Raw genomic sequence first — 18,076 nt, forward strand, 5'->3', positions numbered from 1 at the left:
TTAAGCTGGGGTTGGACCCTGTATTATACAAAGAAAATAAAAGAGTAAGGCAAATTTTTTCTTATTTGTAAGTAACAAAATCTGTTTAGCCTGTGATTCAAGGTACATGATTTGCTTCACTCCTTACTAGAATATTTAAAGGTCACAAAGTCCATGTGAAGTAAATAAAATGTAAAAAAAAAAAAAAAAAAAAAAAGTGTTTTTTGAGTTTTTAAAAAAATTGCCTTAGGTTTAGGGAGAGTGCTTTTGTGTGTTCCACCTTTTGGTTAAAATGAAAATTGACCTTCGTTTTCTAAATATTAGGGATCCTAATTTTCATTTTAAAACAGTACCGAAAGCACAAGGGGAAAAAACAAAACCATTCACAGATGCCAGCTTCCTGGGCCGCTAAGAACCAGAGGAGAAGCAACCTGGGTGTGTTTCCCCATCTCTGCTAGACCATTAAATTTTCATCCATATTTAACAAATGTCGTTACTCAGTTTCATGGGGTCACTGTGTCAAAATGTCTGTGTTAGAACTTTAATTTATCTCCTGAGCTTCCTTGAAGTGGGCAGGAAGCGTGGCACCCTGGATTGATTTACTCTTTAATCCCCACCCTGGAGGGGTGTGCCGCTCCAAACTTCTTCGGAGATGTGTTCTTAAAAATTAGAATCTGCCAGCTCCTGCTCTTCAGCTCTCCTCCCCCTCGCCCCCCGGCCCCCCCAGCTGGTTGTCTTTCCAAAAGTGGGCTCTTGGCGTTCCGTCTCCGGGTGGCAGTGGCCGCTCCTCTGGGGGTGCCCTTCACCAGATGGCCCTCTTCATAAATGCTCACCTCACCTTCTTGATTCAAATGTGAAATGCCAGCAAATAAAGAGGAGCATTGTGTTCTGATGGGTTCTCTGGAGATGGAGCGGGGCCCTGGGGAGAGGAAGCCAGAAACAGCTTTTCTGTTTGCTGTGATTGCTCCTAATTACCACCGGCCAGTAGCTAGAAGACAGTGTTTAGATAATATAACACTTCAAGGCATGGAGGGGTAAAGGGAAGGAGGGAGGGAGAGAGAGAGAGAGAGAGAGAGAAACACAAAGTCTCCACATAATTGCAGATGCCTCTGAGGACATGGAAATACTCCTGGCTTGTTGGAGTCCATTTGAAATATTGCACGTGGTCTTTGCGAGGTTGCCCCAGCCCCTGGCCCCGGGGTAGGCGCTGGCCGCGTGCGGCTCTCCCCGCCAGACTAAAGGTGCGAGGGAAATGAGCGGGTAAGGAGAACAGAGCAGCCAGCTCTCTAATTGAATTAAAAGCTGGTGACATCAGTGCAGACACCTGTCCAATTACCGACAGGCCAAGGTGTTTACCGTTGCCATACAAGCCATTCGGAGATGACAGGAGTCTTTCCGCCCACAGATTAGCATAATGAAGGAGAACAGATTACAGTGGATGCCGGCCAGACACTCGGGGTGGCAGCTGGGGGTGGGCTGGGGGAGGGCGGGGGGCGGGGCCTGCTCTGAAGGGTGTAAATAGAAAGAGACCCTGCTTCTTGTCCCAGTGCCTTTGGCTTTTTTAAAAAAGGGGCCATTTTGCAGTTGTCTCATGCCACGTCTCCAGAGCATTTAAACTTGTCTTTGTTGAGTCGGAGGAGTTCATGATCACGTCTCCACATCCAGGCTGGCTCCTGGGTGGTCTTCCTGCCCCGCCCCCACCCAAACACACACACAGTCAGAGGCACCAAAGCCCCCCTGGCTCCTATCGGCTCCTCGGCCACTTTCCCAGGCCGACCAGCTGCCTCCAGTTATTAATATCTCTCTTCAGCTCCTTTGAAACTGAGGTGAGAGCAAAGGAAAGGAAACCCTGGAAATAATCTTTTTAAAAATATGTTTATTGATTGCAGAGAGGAAGGGAGAGGGAGAGAAAGAGAGAAACATCAATGATGAGAGAGCATCATTGATTGCCTGCCTCCTGCATGCCCCACATAGGGGATCGAGCCCACAGCCTGGGCATGTGCCCTGACCTGGGAATCCAACCCTGACCTCCTGGTTCATAGGTCAGTGCTCAACCACTGGGCCACGGCGTCCAGGCTGGAAATTATAATCTCCTAGGTCAAAAGAAACAGTGTCTCATCCTTTGCTGGGTCCCTGGAGAAGGGGGGAGAGGGTAGGTTTCCTCTTCTAGTGAGAAGGAAGGTGGGAAGTCTTCATTTTTTTGGTCAAACATTGAGTGTCCACTTTCGGTAAATGACCATGATAGCTGCTGGGTAATAGGGCAAATAAAGACGTAAAGGGACATATCTTTGCGTTCGGGGAGCTCCCCCGAGTCATTGAGAAGGGCTTTACCGGGACAAGGTTATCCGGTAGGCCCTTCCCCTCTAAGGGGAGGAAGTCCTCAGAACACGGGTGTGGTACCCTGGCCTGGGCTCTCAGACTTCCTCCCCTCAGTCCAGTGCCTGCCCCCTCTCTCAGCCGGGCTCTCTGCACCCTCCGGCCTTCATGTCAGAGGGGATAGACTTAAGTTTCCTTCCCGCTCCCTTGGTGGCAGGGCGGGATTCTCAATGCTGAGCATTAACGCAGAGTGCATTATCGCTTCGCCCTGAGCGTTCTGGGGCCGTCGGTGCCAGTGGTTTCATCGGGACACCAACATGGCTGTGTTCCATGGGATGCTAACACTTTTAAGACATCAATAATGCCGACTTCTTGCTTACTGAAGGGCTTTTCCAACTCGCCCTCTTCCATTATCAAAAGGGACTGGCAGTTTTCCTGACGTCCGACCATTTTCTCATGTTCTGTGACTGAAAGGGCGTCGGAGGGTTCATCCGGCCTGCCTGGGGGTAGAGATGGTCTCAGGTTCAAAGGGAAGAGTCTGCTCTGTGATGTGTCCCAAAGAAAGAGGTTTAAGTCCCAGCCAGTCTTGGAAGTTCTCACCGCCAGGGCATTCTTCTTTGTTGTGAACGCCCCAAGGGTCATAAAGGGAGACTTCCCCACGTTCTTACTGGGTTTTCTGTGCACACAGAAGGATGCGTTTTTCTGTCTAGGATGCCTTTGTAAGTATGTCACGCTATATATTTTTCATTATTTTTAAATATCTACTGAAATATACTTTTCAATGATTGTCTCTTTTTTCTCTGAAGTGTAGATCTCCTATCACCTGGGATTGGGAAGTCAGATCTTATAAATGCCTTGTTCCCTTGAGTATATGCAGGCATTTGGTCTCGTGTAATAATCTATATATTACTGTTATTTATCTTTGTATTACTGTTATTCTTAGGGTCATCCTAGCACTAATACTTTATTAGATTAGAAACCTCCTAGAACCCTGGCTGGTTTGGGTTAGTGGATAGAGACTTGGACCTCAGACTGAAGGGTCACGGGTTCAATTCCCGGTCAAGGACACACACTTGGGTTGCAAGTTTGATCCCCAGCCCCTGTTGAGGGATGTGCAGGAGGCAACCAATCAATATGTCTCTCTCATATCAATGTTTCTCTCTCCCTCCCTCCCTCCCTCCTCCCCTCCTCCCACCCCCCTTCCATTCTCAGAAAAGCAGTGGAAAAAAATTTCCTCATGAGAGGATTAAAAAAGGATAATAATAGGAACCTCCTAGAGATCAGTTATATTCCAATATTCCAAAGCACCCTTCCCAGGGGTGTGTAGAAGAAAAATTGATCAATGCTTTTTGATGATGATATATTATCACGGTAGTGCTCCTTTTCTTCCTGGAGAGTATATAATGTGAGCTTGATTCTGACGCTTAAAGCAAGGCCATTAGGTCAATCACTCAACGATCTCTAGGCATACATCCAAGAAGGGCTACCTTCCTCAGTCTTGGAGAGAATGCCCATGTTCTCTTTCTCTGGCAATTGCAGAACTTTTATTAAAGCGGCAACTTTAATCCATCCTGGTGCAGCCCCCATATGCCACATAAGCAAGTCATGAGCAAAGGGAACTAATCTCCGTAGGCTTGGTGGTTACAAGATGAATGAATAGTTTGTGTGTGTGTATCTTACCATTGAGACAGTAAAGCCACTCTTGGCAGTAGCATTTCCTGAAGTGTGGTAAGAGATGGGGTGCATACAAAGGATTCTAGTAAAATATGATTGAAAAATGCTAGGCTGAAGGAAATGACAGTTTTGCCTCCTCGAGAGGTCCGGGCTCCTGGAATGGGGTAGTATACTATACACCTCTCACCTACTGGACACGCTAGGCTCTGCTTGCCCGAACTCTATGAGGCACCCCCATTCTCCGGGGGAAGTATCTCAGGCCCCATCAGATACAATTCAGAACTGTCTGAACAATACGTTGGTCTCACGTTTTCTTCACTGGTCATTCCATTCTGCAGTGAGCACACGGGCAGGAAGATGAAGGAGAGGCATTTGTTTTTTATCTCTTGATGTCTGTGTCTTCGCCTCTCTCTCTCTCTCTCTCTCTCTCTCTCTCTCTCTCTCTCTCTCTCTCTCACTCTCACACACACACACACACACACTCACACACACACACACACACCAATCATATTCCTTATAGCAGCTGACAGTAAACATGCGAACCCCTTTCCTCCTTTCTTGCAGGCGTGCTGACAGGCTTGCTCCCCTTCAGAAACTATGCGGTGACCCTCGCTGCCTGCACTCTGGCCGGCTGCACCGAGAGCTCGCGTGCACTGAACGTCTCTACTCCACAAGAAGGTAAAGTAATTTCAAAGGTCTTGACTTCCACATTTCAGTCATGAATAATAAAATAGGAGAAGAGCTAAATGCTGCAAGGCCATTTGCTGGAAAACCCCAACCTAATTTGATGACAAAGTGCATTGCCAGGCCATAATTGCTCCATTTTTGGGGGGTGGTGTGAAAATGAATCAAACTCCATACCCTTTAATGACATGCATCTTTAATAGCTGTAATGCAGATTAATGGGCTTTTTAATTGCTGTTACATTGTTCATGCAAGAGCCTTGTCATTAATATGAAGCATCTGAAAGATTAATGAAAGCTTCCTCATTTTACTATGGCTCAGAAGTAAATCTAGAGACAGTCTGACTAAAAAGAATTGATTGTATGGCTCCGTATGAAATTGAGAACCAAAGGGTTGATTTCCACGGTCTCTCTTAACTGCTCAACACCAGCACAGGCAACAATTGTTTCCCCGCGACGGGACCTCCTAAGGCCAGCGGAGACATTCCTAAGCACTGCTCCGTTCCTTCGACTTGGGTCTTGCTCCTGTTTGCTGAGAACCTGCACACTGTTGGCATACATGACTGTTTCAGAAAGCACATGTGAAGAAGGCAGCGGGAAAGGAGAGATTTTAGCGCTCCAAAGGGAAAGCTTTGCTCAGACATCAGAACGCGTCATTCAGGGAGTAGCCGCTCTCCTCTCAGCACTCGGAGGCCCCGTTAGTTCCTGTTCCGCTCTCCCGGGTGAGGGGGAGCGTGTGTTCCTTTACTGTCTGCTTATCACGTTACTTAGCAGCCTTCCAAGCTTGATCTTCAGGGGGCAAGAGTCCGTCTGTCTCTTTTCCAGCATCCACCCACCCCCTTTCTCACTCTTCTTCCCAGGCCTTCTTTTCTTTTGTTGTTGTTAATCCTCACTCAAGGATATTTTTCCATTGATTTTTTTTTTAGAGAGAGAGTGGAAGGAATGGGGAGAGACACACAGCGAGAGAGAAACATCAATGTGACAGAGACACATTGATTGGTTGCCTCCTGCATGCATCCCGACCCAGGGCCGGGGATCAAACCTGCAACCAAGGTACATGCCCTTGACCGGATTTCAACCAGGGACTCTGCAGTCCATGGGCAGGCATTCTGTTCATTGAGCCAAACCCGCTAGGGCCCAGGCATTCTTTTCAATTGTGTAGCAGGTGCCTCTTACACAAAAGGAATGTAACCTAAGGATGGTGCCCATACCCTGGCACCGTGACAGAATAAAGGACTTTGTGTGAAATCCGTCTTGTCACCCTTTATTCTCCGTGCTATACACCTGACCTAACCCGACCCCCCTCACCTGGACTAGCCATCAGGACCCATCTTCTGCATTTTCTCGATGTTCTCTCTGTCTGGTCCACTGAGAATAGCAATGCTTCTTAAAGGGCCATCGCTTCTGCTGGGCACACGCTCATCCTCTCACATGTGGCCACCGCTTCCGTGTGGGGCAGACTGTCCTCTCTCTCTCTCTCTTGTTGTTTTCACCACGTCCACTATGTCCTCTGTCCAGGTTCTTCTAGTTCCCTTCAAGTCTACCTGACAGCCGCACCCCAGTGAGATTTCTGTTCACCCAGTTCATCATTTACTTCTTTTCTAGGATTTAAGGAATTCCTGATTTCCAGTTTTTCTTTAAGTGTATTGCCACCCTGGCCGGGTAGCTCAGTTGCTTACAGTGAGTTCCCGATACGCCAAAGTTGCAGGTTCTATCCCTGGTCAGGGCACATACAAGAATCAACCAATGAATGAGTAGATAAGTGGAACAAATCTCTCTCTCTTTTTCCTTCTCTCCCTCTCCCTCCCACCTTCTCTTTTTCTCAAGTCAGTAAATAAAAAAAAAATAACTTTATTGCCAATTTACCAAGCAATAGGTATGTGTAGGCTAAAATTTTAAAAGCTTTTAGTTCCTGTGACTCTAGTTCACTGACCATTACAGAAAGTGAACAAACCCCATTTTAAAACAAAGACTTGCACACAATGTAGTTTCCATACCGAACTCTTTAAATTGCTTCTGCACTTTCTGCCTGATTCTGTGGTTACACATACACTTCTCATATCTGTCACAAACCACTCGGACCAGCATGGCCCAGCTTAGATCAAAAGCTCCTGGAAGGCAGGGACTTACCTATCTAATTTGCTTTCATCACACGGCCCCCAAGTAGAGATTATGGGCCAATAATACCTTTGATGAAGTAACAGGTCAGTCAAGTGAACCGTTATAGTACTTCCCATCCATCATTGAAGCAAATCTCATCAATACAGGACAGTTATTTAGTTCTATTCCTTAAGCAGCTACTGACAAGGATTTCGGGTTTATTCCATGATGTATTTGGTCTGGGTCTGAAAAGTTTGAATGAGAAAAGTAAACTTAGACTCTGTAAATCTTTTTTTCTCCCCACAGCCCCACAAGAGGTTCAGGCACCAGTAGCCAAATCCCTTCCCAATTCGTTGTTCCTCTCCTGGAATCCTCCCAAAAAAGCGAATGGTATCATCACTCAGTATTCTCTGTATATGGACGGGATGCAAATCTATTCAGGCATCGGAGAGAGCTACACAGCCACAGGTAAGACCTCTATGCGTGTCAGTAGATTATGATAGTCTGTATTAGAATACTCTGTATATATTTTATATAGTTGCAGACTAGAGAAAGTGAGTACATATATACATGTATTTCAGATATCAATAATCATAGTAATCTGAGACTGTGGTTTTAAAAATTGGGTTGGTGATTTTGTTGAGCAACTAAAATTCCCTAATTTTTATGGTCACATCATATTTCTGGTGAAGCCAACGCTGAACTCATGGGAAAGAGCTCCTGCTGCCCCCCCTCCCCTTCACCTGAGGCTGTCCTACTGTGCGTGCTTTACGGTAGAGCCCATCCATCTATGGATATACCTTTGCTCAGGCGCAGAGGGGCCCTGGGAGATACATCAACACACAGAGCTAAGATATGACTCCTCTGTCTCCATTGATCACAGGGCTGAAGCTGGGCCCCACATGGTCCCCAGCTTGTGATTGAGTCAGTGATGTCATTTCAAACAGATTCCACTGTCACATGTGATAACTATGATGAAATCCACATGAATGTGGACTAACCTTAAGACTCAGAAGTTTGACTCAGTTCAGTGGTGTCTGGATTTTAGACAATTTTAGAAAAAAAAAACTTAATATCGATGCCCAGATTAAAGTGTAAGGACACGGAAGGAAAATGAAGTGTTGAAAACCTCGTGAGACACAAGAGGCTTACATTATGTATGTTGTCTGGTATTGGAAGCCACATACAATAGGGCCTCCCCTCAAAGGGCAGATCAAAAACTCGTAGAAAGGAGTGAGCATGAAAGATTGGATGTGCAACAACTGAAAACCACTGTCCACTGCTCAATGAATGTGAATGTTATATATGTCATAATGTATAACATAGCGAATTATAATACATGTTATATAATACATGCTATATAATGTATAATAACAATATATTTTTGTGTTAATTATGGAGTTTATATTTTATAGTATTGCATTTATTTATCAAGTGAGACATTATTAATCAAATATTGACTTATAAAATCCTGAGGCCCATGAAAGGTCACATAAGCTAGTCAAAGGCAGGGTTAACCATGGATGCGTTCACTCCTTCACATCAGTGACCCGAACAGAGGCTGGGAGGGAATCAGTCAGACTTCGTCCCTCCTATCTCTTGTGCTTGTGACCCTCATGGGGACGCACACAGATGCAGATGGGAGGTGTTTGTGGACAGGGCTGTGGCATTCCCGCAAATGGATTCCCAAGGTTTTCATCCTTGTGTCCCCTCTAGTCCAAGAACTTTCAAAGGACAAGAACAGTTGCTCTTCTGTTGTGTTCATTGTGGTTGGATAGAATTCTGTAATGCTTCTTCTGTGAGGTAGATATTATCATTGCCCACATTTCACAGATGAGGAAACTGAGGCGTAACAAGATTAAGTAACTTCCTCCAGGTCTCAGGGTCTGTGAGTGGTAGACATTTATATCAACTCAGACTACTCTGGCTATGATGAGAGAAAATGGGGTCTTCAGCAAGTTACTTAACTTCGCTGCAGCTTAGGTTCTGAGCCTGTAAAATGGAAAATGTACAATTTTCAAGATTTTTAAGAAACCTAGAGCCATGTATACTACATCTAGCATTTTCGTAGCACTTAGTAAGATGAATAATAATTATTTCCAGTTAAAAGCAGAGTTTGTATGAGAAACTAAAAGAATAGATGAACTGTGTCCTAACAACATCTGAAGGTATTAACTAAAAACCGTAGACCACAGAAATTACTTCAGAAGAAATGAAAACACACCAGGAACTTGTTTAGACAATAGAATTTTTTCTCTCACAGTTCTGGAGGCAGGGAGTGTGAGATCCAGGTGTTGGCAGGTTTGGTTTCTCTTGCGGCCTCTGTCCTTGGCTTGCAGACAGCTGCCTTCTCGCTGTGTCCTCACATGGTCTTTCCTCTGGCACACCCCCCCTCCCTCCCGTTGTGTCTTCTTATAAGGACACTGTCCTATTGGATTAGGTCCCTACCCTATGGCCTCACTTAACCTTAATCATCTCTTTAAAAGCCCTGCCTTTAGCCCAGCTGGTGTGGCTCAGTGGTTGTCAATCTATGAACCAGGATGTCACCATTTGAGACCCAGTCAGGGCACATGGCCAGATTGTGGGCTCGATCCCCAGTATGGGGCGTGCAGGAGGGAGCCGATCCACGATTCTCTCTCATCATTGATGTTTCTCTCTCTCCCTCTCCCTTCCTCTCTGAAATCAATAAAAATATTAAATAATAATAATAATAAAATCCTACCTGTAAATTTAGTCACACTGGAGTTTAAGGCTCCAACATGTGAATTTGGGGGAATGAAAGTGAGTCTGTAACAGTACCGACAGTGAGTGCTTTGTCTATTGTTGGCAGAGGCTGAGCGCCTACTTTCCCAGAAATTCTCCAGTGACATGACCACCAAATAACATGGTGCTAAAGATCGCTTTCAACTCTAAGATGTTACACCTGTGACAGGTACTGAACACAGGTCATGTGTATCTTCCCAGCTTCCACCAGGAGCCACAGAGAAGGCAGCATGGGAAAGGGATTGTGCCTGAGGCAGCCAGGAAAAGGCTGACATTGGGGTGGGCTTTAGGCTCTGCAGACACTTTAACTACATGTCATATTGCATCATAACCCGTGCCCGTGATGCTGTTGTCACTCGCTGCTTGTCTTTGTGTCGGGATATTTGTGACCTCATATCTTTTCCACGATGACTGGTTCGTGGGTTGAACTTGTAGTTATGAGGGCTGGGGCTGTCAACAGTAGTGAGAGTTTGGGGCCTCTCAAATGGACTTCGCCAGCGTGAAATGTCAATTCAGGAAAAGACTGAGTGGAAGCCACAGTCTAGCTAAAAATGATACTGTTTTTAATTATGAAAAGTTATAAATGCTATTGAAGATCATCCTACCATATGACCGTCTTACCATACTGGTAGAAACTCTTAATATTTTGTATCATTCATCAGCAGTGAATGTTATATTCTTAAATTTTTGATAATGTTACAAGTGAAAATTTATTTTCATTTGCACATTTAGCTACTAGTTATAGGGTATACTGCATAATTATTAGTCAATCATAGTTTGCCTTAACGTATCTGAACACAGTCTTGATGAGAAAAAACTCAGTGTAGCTAGAAATACGTTAAAACTTCTTCAAGAGCAACATTTCATATCCTGTTTTTCCTGGTTACAGTCATCTGCACCATTTAACATTCTTTACCTTCTGCGCTATCAAAACTCCCTTGATACCTTGTCTTAAGCTCCCCTCCTTAATGTCCAAAGTGTCAGCATTTTTTTCTTACTCCTACTTCATTTCCTTGTAGCTTCCTTTAAAGTTTCTGCAGAGAACCAACATTATTCTATGTTGCATAGCCAATGGTTCTCACAGCCATGGCGGGCATAGGAAGAGTAAATGAGATGCCCTTCAATTCAGAAGCCACTTAGCATCTAGGTGGTTGGAAATTTTTTTTCTTCTTCCTCTTAAATAGGAAGCATTAAAAGTCAAAGGCATTGCTGCACCTTGAGTTAGTACAAAATATATTTAAAAATGCATACAGTTCAGATTTTTTGCCTTGCATAGGCCATAAGCTAGTAGTATGGTGGGTCACTCATGACACTGAAAAATGAGTCCAGTTAGGGAACCTCCCGAAGGCTGTTGATGTTTGCTATAATAAATAGCACACACTTTAAGTCAAACTTTTTTCATTCTGTATTCAAAGGTAATGGATTTTTCGTAACCATAGTAACCTTGGCGTATTTCTGGATAAATACATGAGGTATATACATTCTAGTTTTATTTTTGAATATAAACTACCGCATTATGTATTACTAATAATATGAAAAATAGGATGTAGGTTAGTATAATGACAGCTTAAACTAGTATGCATTTTTCTTCTGCAAAAAATAAATATTTATCAAAAGTATAGGTTCAATTAATTTTTCCCCAGTTTTGTAGTATTCCGGTGGTGCCATTTATCTTTTTTTGCAAGATCTCCATTAATCTCTTGTTTCTATCCCATAAAAGATTTTTAAGAATTTTGAGGTAGAAACAATTGCCTCAAAGCTTATGATTAAAAACATTATGGAAAGATTGAAGGACCTATATTGGTCTCACCAACAGAGCTATTGTGGGCCACTTAAGATGTGTGTATACAGGATGTTCATAAATAGGTACCAAAAAAAGCCACCTTTTGTCTATTCAACATACTGGGATTGTTTCAAAGTTCAGGCTAGATAGCATTCTGATTGATGATGACTATCCAAATGGTGGCCAACCAGATCATTCTCATTTAAATGAGCACCCTACCAGAAACTGGCAATCTTTAAGAAGTTTGTGAGATGTCTCAGAGAAGCCTACAAAGTTTTTAGAAGCAAGGATAGCAAGATAGGGATAATCATGGATGTATGCTCTGTGCCTGACAAGGAGGTTTATATGAGTTGCGCTAACTGAACTGGTGAAGAGGGAGGAGTGATCCCTTCGGACACTTCTTTTTTATTATTATTACATGAATTGTTCTTGGTTAATCCAACCTAAGACATTACTGCTTATGACTACTGGAACCCCAAAAGGGAGGCTGGTCACTAGGATTTCTATTAAAATACACACACACACACACACACACACACACACACACACACACACACACACACAGATCTGACACCAAACCATCACATATATTTCCTAGGGCATCACCTAACCAACAGTAGTGTTAAGGGTTGAATGAGTGCCTTATTTCAGAACCACGGAGAGCACCTTCAGGACCTGGGCTTCTGTCTGTAAGACTGAGGCATTAAGACAAAGATAATAGCAATGTAAGGTTTGTGTGTGTGTGTGTGTGTGTGTGTGTGTGTGTGTGTGTGTGTGTGAGAGAGAGAGAGAGAGAGAGAGAGAGAGAGAGAGAGAGAGAGAGAGAGAGAGAGAGGGAGAGGAAGGAAAAGGAGAGAGAGGAGAGAGGAAAAGCAGATAAATTTCTGGTAAAGTCAGATAGGCAATAAATATTTATATCTTTAAGCAACCAAAAGTGCTAAACCTGCTTCTGTCTTACTTGCCAAGGTCAAACAGAATCACGCATAAACAGCAAAATAGAGATGTTCAGCTTGAACCATCCACACACTTAAGTCTTATGGTGAGAAATTTATTGTAGAAGAAGCTATATTGCTTATGGCACAATAAAAAACAAAAACACTGAAAGGGCAGGAACTTCTAACCCAGCATTATGAGGAACCTTATCAACACTACAGACTCAAACTGAATCGTATTCATTCATACTGACGGCTTCCAAGACATCTTTTTCTGCACAAAATAAAGCCTCACTCTAACCTTGATATTTCCCTTAATCTGGGCTTTCTGGATGCCATAGTGCTGCTGTGCATCCGAATCACTCCGCTTACGTAGAGCGATATTACGAGGGGAACACTGTTGATGGGCTAGTACTTGTGTTCTTAGTGCGTAAGGCCGGGTATTCGTAGGGTGGAATATATGAGGGTGTTCAGGTAAGGCAGTGATCTCATCTATGAGTCACTGTGCCTCTCTCTCACCAACTAAGTCACACTTGTGCCCTTTTTATGTCACAGAGATAGAGCGTTACATTATACAAAGTCTAAGGAACGTTGAGGATGCAAGGGGAGAAGCTTAAGCTATGAAAAGCAGCGAGAGCCTGCAGAAGCCAAGTTGCCAAGTCAGTGACCAGACTCCAGGAGGGTTGCTCAGGGCTGAGCTACACCCTAGATCCTTGGGTTGATGAGCAGTGGCTGCATTATTCTCAGGAGCCACGTCCACTTAGTAACACATGCCAAGCGAAATAGAACAATGAATATAGAGTGTGCATATATCAGCTGTGCTTCGCTGTAGACGACTTATCCAGGTGTCATTCTTACTCGGAGATGCTTCTGCAATGCGAGTGCACCAGTATGTGAAGAAATGAAATATGTGTAATGCAGATGTTAATGTATGTACCCAAGTGTTCACCTGGGATCTGTACACCTAACTAATGAGCATCACTCTCTTCAGTGGTAGGAAGGGACATGTGTCTATAAGGCTTTCAGAGGGAGAGAGCGAAGAACATCCCATTCGGAAAGGAGTGGAGTTCAAGCCTGAAAAGGGTAATGGAATGTGTCCTCCTGTTGAGAGCTTTGCAAACAGAGGCTGCCTGCTATTTTGAAAATTTTGAGAGCAGCCATTAATTTTTAATTTATTTTTTAAAACATCTTGAGATATAAATTCATTCTGAGAAGTGACAGTATCTTAAATATACAGCGTGGTGACTCTCAAACTGACCGTATCTATGGAGCCATCACCCAAAGCAAGAAACAGAGCTGTGTCAGCAACCCAGGAACCCCTCATTTTATCTCCCAGGGCTTATCTCCTGACTCAGGTGACTGCCCTCCTGACCGTTAACAGCACAAATTAATTTTCGCCTCATTTGTCATTAATATGAGTGGAATCAAACAATAAGTCCTCTTCTGTCCCTGGCCTCTTCGGGGGATGTAGGTGGGAGAGGGAGTTAGTGGAAAGATCTTGGGTTCCTTGTGCCTGCGGGTGAGCCCTCGGACTTCAGGACATTTGCTCTGATAACTGAGAACATCAGTTCAGTTTCCCCACCTTCCAGAAAGTCATTGAAACATTTGTAAAATGAAACATCCATCTCTTTCTTCAAGTCCAACATCTAAGTCAAAAAATAATTATAGAAAGGCTTTATCTATGAAATTAGAATTGAGACACAACAACACTGGCCTGTGTGCACCAGCAAAAAACTTCCTAAATGTCCAATAATTGAATATTGTGCAGCCATATGGCTTATGAGGCTGTGGAGGAATATTTAATAATAATGTGAAAAACAAATATTTTAACAGGCAATATGTAATGCATGAGTCTATTTTTGTCAAATGTGTATGTGTTAGATGTATACATACACATGACTGTGCTTACATACATACATGGACACACACCAGTGTTAACAGTGGTTGTCTCCAAGCAATGGGATTCTAGTCTCTCGTTTTCTTTCCTGTGAGGGGGTCTTAATCTTTTAAACTCTCTCTGGGTTGGATTAGTAAACAGCATTTTTATGGTATTTTCCCCAATGTTAATGTATGTGATAAAATTGATACAAAGAATGACTATTCTAGGAATCTGGTGGCTTTTACCTATTAATGCTTGTAGTTTCCCCTAGTTTGTATCTTGATATTTAATGACGTTGCCCACCTTGTTTCCTTCTAGTCAGGAGCAAGTATGGTATTCTCCATACATGCAGTGCTGTCTACCACCATCACCAAAACAGTGCATGTATGTGATGCTATACTTCAATTCCCATGTCTTCCTGTGACTCATAGAACCTTTTATATCATTTTCTACATATGTCTATGTCACTTGAATGCGTTGTCTTTCAATATTAACTTAGTTTAAAGGGGATAAATCTTGATTCAACACGGGAATGTCAGTGTATTGAGTGCAGTTGTTATGCCATTATTATTTCATAATCTTCATAGTATGTGCCATAGGAATAAGGACTCAATCGGCATCTAATAAGCTCTTAGTGAACTAAGTTGCCATGAATTGAATTAAATTGAAGAAAGACTGAGAATAAGCAAATTAATATTTTCAAGTAAATGGCAACAAATACCAATGCATAATTCAGAGGTAATTAATATGCTAAATGTGGTAAACAGTTCTAATGAGGTAGGATGTTCCTGTAGCTTCGTAGAATTTTTCATTGAATTATCCAATAGGTAGCAGTATTTTTTTGGTAAATTACTTGTCTTAGTTTGCTCGGGCTGCCATGACGGGAACACACGCTGCAGAAATGCACCGTCACTGATGCTAGAGCAGGGGTGGGCAAACTTTTTGACTGGAGGGCCACAATGGGTTCTTAAACTGGACCGGAGCGCCAGAACAAAAGCATGGATGGAGTGTTTGTGTGAACTAATATAAATTCAAAGTAAACATCATTACATAAAAGGGTACGGTCTTTTTTCTATAGTTTTATTCATTTCAAATGGGCCGGATCCAGCCCGCGGGCTGTAGTTTGCCCACGGCTGGTCTAGAGGCTGGAAGTCAGGTCACTGTGGGCAGGTGGGCTCCCTCTGAGGGCTGTGCGGGAGCTTCCGTTCCCTGCCTCTCCCCGAGCTCCTGGGCTTGGCGGGCCCTCCTTGGCACTCCGTGACTTGTGGACACATCTTCCCAATCAGTGTCCGCCTTCCTCTTCATCAGGCTTTCTCCTTGTGTGCTGCCTGTGTTCCAGTTTCCCCTTTGTATAAAGACGCATCATCCTAGAGTAGAGCCCACCCTAATGACTCACCTTAACTCATTACGGCTGTGAAATCCTGTCTTCAAACCAGGTCACCTTCTGAGGTGCTGGGGGCTAAGATTTCAGTGTATGAATTTGGGGAGAAGACTTCAGCCTGTAAGTGTATGTACTTGGTGCTGTGACCAGTATCACTCTAAACCTTCCCTCCAATACCTAAAAACTGTTAGAGAAGATAAGGCCTCTAGATATTAAACCTTTGTCAGGGCTGCTGTTTTCCAGTATTTTCAGAGGGTGGCATTACATATGTGATTGAGATGTTTTCAGCTTTCCTGAAATCATTTCCACTTCCATTGCTTCCATAGAAATAGATACAACTATTTATGTTTTCCAGTCAGCGGTCATTTATGTAGGGGGTGTAAGAACAAAGGAGATAATTGGGAAGAGAAAGCGTCTCCAAGGAAGTGCACTGTTGGAGGCTTCAGAGGTTCAGAACTAAAAAACAGGAAGACCTGCTGGCGTGGCTCAGTGGCTGAGCGCTGACCTGTGAACCAGGAGGACACAGTTCGATTCCCTGTCAGGGCACATGCCCAGGTTTCGGGCTTGATTCCCCAGTAGGGGGCGTACAGGAGGCAGCCAATCAACGATTCTTTCCCATCATTGATGTTTCTCTTTCCCTCCCTTCCTTCCTCCCTCCATCTCTGAAATCAATAAAAAAAAATATTTAAAACACACACACACACACACAATATGAGGCCTAAGGACTAGGGTAGAATGGTCAATGGCATAGAGCTGTGAATCTCATGAAAATGAAGTCACAGTTTCGTGTGACTAAGGCCCTGGGGAAGTGGTCCAGGGCAGTGAGAGACAAGATGGGAGTCATTATCAGAGGTGCTGCGGGTGTGTTCAGGTGCTTGCACTTTGTTCTCAGGCAAAGGAGAAGCACCGAAGGATTCTTAGAATTCAGGTGACATGAGCTGATCTGTGTATTTGAAAATAAATAATCAAAGTATGACATTAATCTGAAATAGTCACAGGTGCACCTATACAGCTGTTGTCTCCATTCATTGGGTGAAAGGACAAGTAGGTTAGGACTTAAATGCAGGAAGCTAATTGGACTTAACAATGCAGATGGCCCAGGAAGGGGAGGAGGAGAGAGGATCCTTAGTGTGGATTTGTTAACAGATCTATTTTATTACATTTCTGTGCATCAGTCAGTGTAAACTAAAATCTCCTTATTTTATATCCTTTTAAATGGTGTTTAAATATTTCCTGACAACACTGTCTGCTAAAGTATTAGCCCTTGGTGCAGATTTCCATTGACCTTATTGCAGAGACTAAGTCTAAAACTGTGCTTTTGGAGGGGCCTCGATCACAGAGTAAAGCCCAATGACCTCGTTATGCAACCACATCTGGACACACTTTGTCTTTCTATCTGATTTAGAAAATTCAGCAAACTATAGAAGAATACCTCTATTAACAAACTGACGTCTCACATAATTGGGCTGTCCTCTCTCTAAAATTAAAGGCAAAAGAGAGATTAAAACCTCTCAACTGTAAATGATACAGTGAAGTATCAGTATATAGACATCAGGGATATTCAATGAATTTAGTTGCATTGAATACGTAAGAAGAAAAAAAGGCGAAGTGTAAACTCAAAGTATTCTTTCCTTGTAGCTAACTTTTTCAATATTTTTTATTGTTTTTAGTGCATCTATATAAACCCTTGAGTTCCCTAAATAGTGAAATTCTTTTTTTATTAATTATTTTCAAAATAGTATCTCTGTATTGTAGATACAAAAGAATAATTAAGGCCCAGGAAGGCTCAGGTTCCTTCTTTTAGTAAAGGGTGGACTCTGATGAAACTGGAAAGAGTTTGTTTTTTCTTCCTTCACCTACGTACTAAATAGCTATCTTAAATTGTAAACGCCTTTTACAATGTATTTGATTTTATCCTTGGAAAAAGTAGGAACGGTTCAGAAGCAATGGTTACTGTTCATTCTTGGTTTTGCAAAGTTAACATTGTCATTGGTCCTGACTGTTTCAGTTGCACATGATGGTACTCCAAGGATTTCATTATTGGGTTTTTGTTTGGTTGGTTTTTTTTGTTTTGTTTGTAAAGGGATCCGTTCTCTATTGTAACACGTGGGCTTTCTTGGTGGATGGGAGTACATGGTCAGCAGCCACTCTGAATTCATGCCCTTCCGGCTGGGAAATTGCCCAATTCCAGATTGAAAAATACTGGGGAACGATGCTGATTGGTCCATCTTGGAGCATTCGTACAAATTTGGGGTCAAAGAGGCAGGATCTGGGTTCTAGAAGAAAGTAGAAAGAAAAATATAGCCAGTGAGGAAATTATTATGAGCCTGAATACCAACCCAATATAGTTCATTTGTTAAATTTACCAATATTAGACTCTTACTGCCCATAAAGCCTCAGTCTTACTTGGATATTTTTATGAGTGCAGTTTGTCACTGTATATCTTTGGAAGTCATCCAACTCTACTCTCTGCCTGTTTTCTTTCTTTCTTCTGAGCCTTTAAGCTACACAATGGTACAAAACGGTTAAACAACTTTATCCCCATTTTGTAGGTAAGGAAATAGGGCCTCAGAAAACTTACTTGAT

General features: G+C 43.1%; 1 protein-coding gene across 1 annotated transcript in view; it reads left to right on the plus strand.

Annotated features, from left to right (window-relative positions):
* Positions 1 to 18,076, plus strand: part of USH2A (usherin) — a 396,481-nt gene that overhangs the window by 177,900 nt on the left and 200,505 nt on the right. The window contains exons 30-31 of the mRNA XM_036354768.1: positions 4,534 to 4,647; positions 7,059 to 7,220. Coding sequence (XP_036210661.1) covers positions 4,534 to 4,647; positions 7,059 to 7,220 — 276 coding nt within the window. The remainder of the gene's footprint in view (positions 1 to 4,533; positions 4,648 to 7,058; positions 7,221 to 18,076) is intronic.

Source organism: Myotis myotis, unplaced genomic scaffold, assembly GCF_014108235.1.
Source record: "Myotis myotis isolate mMyoMyo1 unplaced genomic scaffold, mMyoMyo1.p scaffold_m19_p_21, whole genome shotgun sequence".
NCBI lineage: Eukaryota > Metazoa > Chordata > Mammalia > Chiroptera > Vespertilionidae > Myotis > Myotis myotis.